Genomic DNA, 3860 nt, shown 5'->3' with positions numbered 1-3860 from the left:
CCCAGGTGAGTTCCCAGGTGTCCCCAGGTGTCCCCAGGTGAGTTCCCAGGTGTGCCCCAGGTGAGTTCCCAGGTGTCCCCAGGTGAGTTCCCAGGTGAGTTCCCAGGTGAGTTCCCAGGTGCCCCAGGTGAGTTCCCAGGTGAGTTCCCAGGTGTGCCCCAGGTGTACCCACTTTGCCCACTCCACGTTGAGGATCAGGTGGTCGTAGCCGAAGCCGGACACGCCCGCGATGGCCCTGGCCGCGTCCTCGCGCCGGTGGAAGCTGATGAAGGCGAAGCCCTGCGGGACACACCTGGCTCAGCACACCTGGCTCGGCACAGCTGGGCACAGCTGGGCACAGCTGCCCGGCCCCCAGGTGCCCACCTTGGACTGGCCTGTGGTCTTGTCCTTGGCCAGGTAGATGCGGGAGATGGAGCCGAAGGGGCGGAACAGCTCCTGCAGGTCGGTCTCGCGCGTGTCCTCCGACAGGTTGGTGACGCGGATGGTGGCGTTGTCATCGGCTGGGCACAGGTGAGGCCGGGGCGGCCTCAGGTGAGCCCCAGGGGCCACAGGTGTGGGGTTTGTCCCCCCAGGTGTCCCCAAAAGCCGCCCAGGTATCCCCAGGTGTGTCCCAGGTATCCCCAGGTGTGTCCCAGCTGTCCCCAGAGCCCTCCAGGTGTGTCCCAGGTGTCCCCAGAGCCCCCCAGATGTTCTCAAAACCCCCCCAGATATCCCCAGGTGTGTCCCAGGTGTCCCCCAAACATCTCCAGAGCCCCCCAGGTGTGGTTTGTTCCCCCCCCAGATGTTGTTTTTAACCCTCCCCAGGACGAGGACAGGTGGCACAGGTGAGACTGGGACAGGTGAGGGTGGCAGGGGCCTCCCAGGTGAGGACAGAAAGGTGACACAGGTGAGGCTCCCCCAGGTGTCCCCTCACCTGTCCCTCCCCTATCCTCACCTGTCCCTCACCTGTCCCCATTGTCCCCTCACCTGTCCCCACCTGTCCCCATTGTCCCCTCACCTGTCTCTCCCATCTCTCGCAGGGAGCGCAGCCTGGCCGGGATGGGCCGGGCCCCAGGTGGCCCCACAGGTGACCCCAGGGGTGGCCCAGGTGACCCCGGGGGTGACAGCGACGTCGAGGACCCCGGCGCACCTGAGGCAGGTGAGGCCGAGGCGTCGGAGGAGGACGAGGCCGAATATTACAGAGAGGAGCTGGGGGAGGAGCCCGACACAGGTGAGACTGGGGGGGGATAAAAGGAAATTTTGGGGTTTTCAGGTGAATTTGGGGAGGATCCAGGTGAGTTTTGGGGTGTTTCAGGTGAGTTTGGGGGTCATAAGAAGGGATTTGGGGAGGATCCAGGTGAGCTTGGAGGGCTCCAGGTGAGTTTGGGGGGGATCAAGGGGAGTTTTGGGGTGTTCCAGGTGAGTTTTGGGGTTTCCAGGTGAGCCTGGGGGAGGTCCACGTGAGTTCTGGGGGGCTGCAGGTGAGTTTGGGGGGGATAAAAGGAAATTTTGGGGTTTTCAGGTGAATTTGGGGATGTAAAGGGGGATTTGGGAAGGATCCAGCTGAGTTTTGGGGGAGTTCAGGTGAATTTTGGGGTGTTCCAGGTGAATTTTGGGGGTATCCAGGTAATTCTGGGGAGGTTTCAGGTGATTTTGGGATTTTCCAAGCGAGGTTTCCCTCCCCGGAAGTGGCTGATGACGCCAAAATTCCTGAATTTCCGTGATTTGGGATCAAAGTAAACGCTCTGACACTTCCGGGGCCCTCCTGCCCCCCCAAATCCCCAAATTTTCCCCCCAGATCCCAAAATTTTATCTTTAAATTCTCATTTTTCCCCTTTTCCCCCCCAGATTTGTTCCCCGGCAGCTCCAAGAGGAAGCGAAGCCCCTCGGCCGCGCCCCGAGCCCGGAAACGACGGAAGATGAGCCCAAAATCCACCCCTGGAACCCCAAAATTCCACCCAAAAACCGTATCTTTAAATTCTCATTTTTCCCCTTTTCCCCCCCAGATTTGTTCCCCGGCAGCTCCAAGAGGAAGCGAAGCCCCTCGGCCGCGCCCCGAGCCCGGAAACGACGGAAGAGGAGCCCAAAATCCACCCCTGGAACCCCAAAATTCCATCCAAAAACCCCCAAATCCCACCCTGGAAATCCCAAATTTCGTCGTGGCACTCCAAAATCCCAACAGGGAACCCCAAAATCCCATCCAGGAAACCAAAAATCTCACCCAGGAACCCCGAAATCCCATCCTGGATCCCAAAAATCCACACCTGGAGCCCCAAAATCCCACCCAGGACACCCAAAAAACCCCAAACCCCACCCCAGGAATCCTGGAACCCCCAAATCCCAACAGGAAACCCCAAAATCCCAACCTGGAACCTCCAGATCCCACCCACGACACCCCAAAAACCCCAAATCCCACCCAGGACACACCAAAAACCCCAAATCCCACCCAGGACACCCCAAAAACCCCAAATCCCGCCGTGGGAAGCTCCTGAGCCCCCAGAAAATCCCAAATTTCCCTCGGCCAGGACGGGCCCGGAAAAGGAAAAACTGAGGGGGAAAAAAATTTGGGAATTTGGGGTCTCTGGGATGGATTTTGGGGTCCAACGGAATTTTGGGATCTTCCAGGAAAAATTTGGGGTTCTCAAGGGGAGTTTTGGGATTTTTAGAAGAATTTTGGGATCCTCCAAAACTCCCCTGCCGTGTTCTTTTCCATCTTTTCCCTGCTGGGATCCCCCAAATCCAGGGGAAATCACCCCAAAAAATGGGGGAAACAACGAAGGAAAAACCCAAAAAAATGTGGGGGAAAAAATCCCAGAAAAATGGGGAAAAAACCCCAAAAAAGGTGAAAAACGGCAGGAATAAAGTTGGATCCACCCCAGGAACTGGTGTCGTTCTTTTTTCCAGGAAAAATTTCACTTTTCTACCCCAAATCCCGTTTTTCCATCCAAATTCTCCATTTCCCCCCAAAGTTTCCATTTTTCCATCCAAATTCTCAATTTCCCCCCAAAATGTCCGGTTTTGCCCCAAAATTCCCGTTTTCTCCCCCAGTAATTCCCGTTTCCCCTCCCAAAATTCCCTTTTCCCCCCAAATTTTCCCATTTCCTCCCCCCACAAATTTTCCCATTTTCCACACCAAAATCCTGGGACGGGGGCGGTGCCAGAACCCAGAGCTTTATTGAACTGGGATGAACTGGAACCAAACTGGGACCAACTGGAACCAAACTGGAACCAAACTGGGACCAACTGGGACCAACTAGGACCAAACTGGGACCAACTGGAACCAAACTGGGACCAAACTGGGACCAACTGGAACCAAACTGGGACCAAACTGGGACCAAACTGGGACCAAACTGGGACCCACTGCTGCCGGACTGGGAGCGGCTCAGTTGGTGGAGGGCCTGGAGGGAGGAAAAAGGGAGAAAGGAGAGGTGAGAGACCCCCAGGTGTGCCCAGGTGTGTGCCCCAGGTGTGTGCCCCAGATGTGCCCAGGTGTGTGCCCCAGATGTGCCCAGGTATGTCCCAGGTGAGTGCCCAGATGTGTCTGGGTGTGTCCCAAATGTGCCCAGGTATGTCCCAGGTGTCCCCAGATGAGTTCCCAGGTGTGCCCCAGGTGTGCTTGGTATAATCCAGGTGTCCCCAGCTGGCCCAGGTGTGCTCCCCAGGTGAGTGCCCAGGTGTGCCCAGGTGAGTGCCCAGGTGAGTGCCCAGGTGTACCCACTTTGCCCACTCCACGTTGAGGATCAGGTGAGTGTAACCCCCGCAGGTGTGTGCTCAGGTGAGTTCCCAGGTGTCCCCAGGTGAGTTCCCAGGTGTGCCCAGGTGAGTTCCCAGGTGAGTTCCCAGGTGTGCCCAGGTGAGTTCCCAGGTGTCCCCAGGTGAGT

At 57.4% G+C, this 3860-nt stretch overlaps 2 protein-coding genes across 3 annotated transcripts in view; one reads left to right on the top strand and one right to left on the bottom strand.

Annotated features, from left to right (window-relative positions):
- Nucleotides 1-105: 105 nt before the first annotated feature.
- The window catches only part of EIF3G (eukaryotic translation initiation factor 3 subunit G), a gene marked incomplete at its 3' end in the record, with an annotated part of 13353 nt that continues 9598 nt past the window's right edge, over nucleotides 106-3860 (bottom strand). The window contains 4 exon segments of the mRNA XM_031065558.1: nucleotides 106-279; nucleotides 364-526; nucleotides 998-1188; nucleotides 3331-3377. Coding sequence (XP_030921418.1) covers nucleotides 106-279; nucleotides 364-526; nucleotides 998-1188; nucleotides 3331-3377 — 575 coding nt within the window.
- LOC115949167 (basic salivary proline-rich protein 1-like) lies at nucleotides 1021-2853 on the top strand. 2 transcript variants are annotated; one of them, XM_031065563.1, is made up of 3 exons: nucleotides 1021-1210; nucleotides 1986-2358; nucleotides 2389-2853. In XM_031065563.1, exons 1-3 carry the CDS (start codon nucleotides 1039-1041, stop codon nucleotides 2528-2530), a joined length of 687 nt encoding a protein of 228 aa, XP_030921423.1. In that variant the 5' UTR covers nucleotides 1021-1038; the 3' UTR covers nucleotides 2531-2853. The 2 variants fall into 2 exon arrangements, with proteins under 2 accessions (XP_030921423.1, XP_030921422.1); XM_031065562.1 differs by having other exon boundaries at nucleotides 1986-2388; nucleotides 2419-2853.

The sequence above is a fragment of the Geospiza fortis genome, unplaced genomic scaffold (genome assembly GCF_000277835.1).
Source record: "Geospiza fortis unplaced genomic scaffold, GeoFor_1.0 scaffold1338, whole genome shotgun sequence".
NCBI lineage: Eukaryota > Metazoa > Chordata > Aves > Passeriformes > Thraupidae > Geospiza > Geospiza fortis.
The sequence above is the reverse complement of the archived record's forward strand: the minus strand, read 5'-3'. Positions and strand labels throughout refer to the sequence as shown.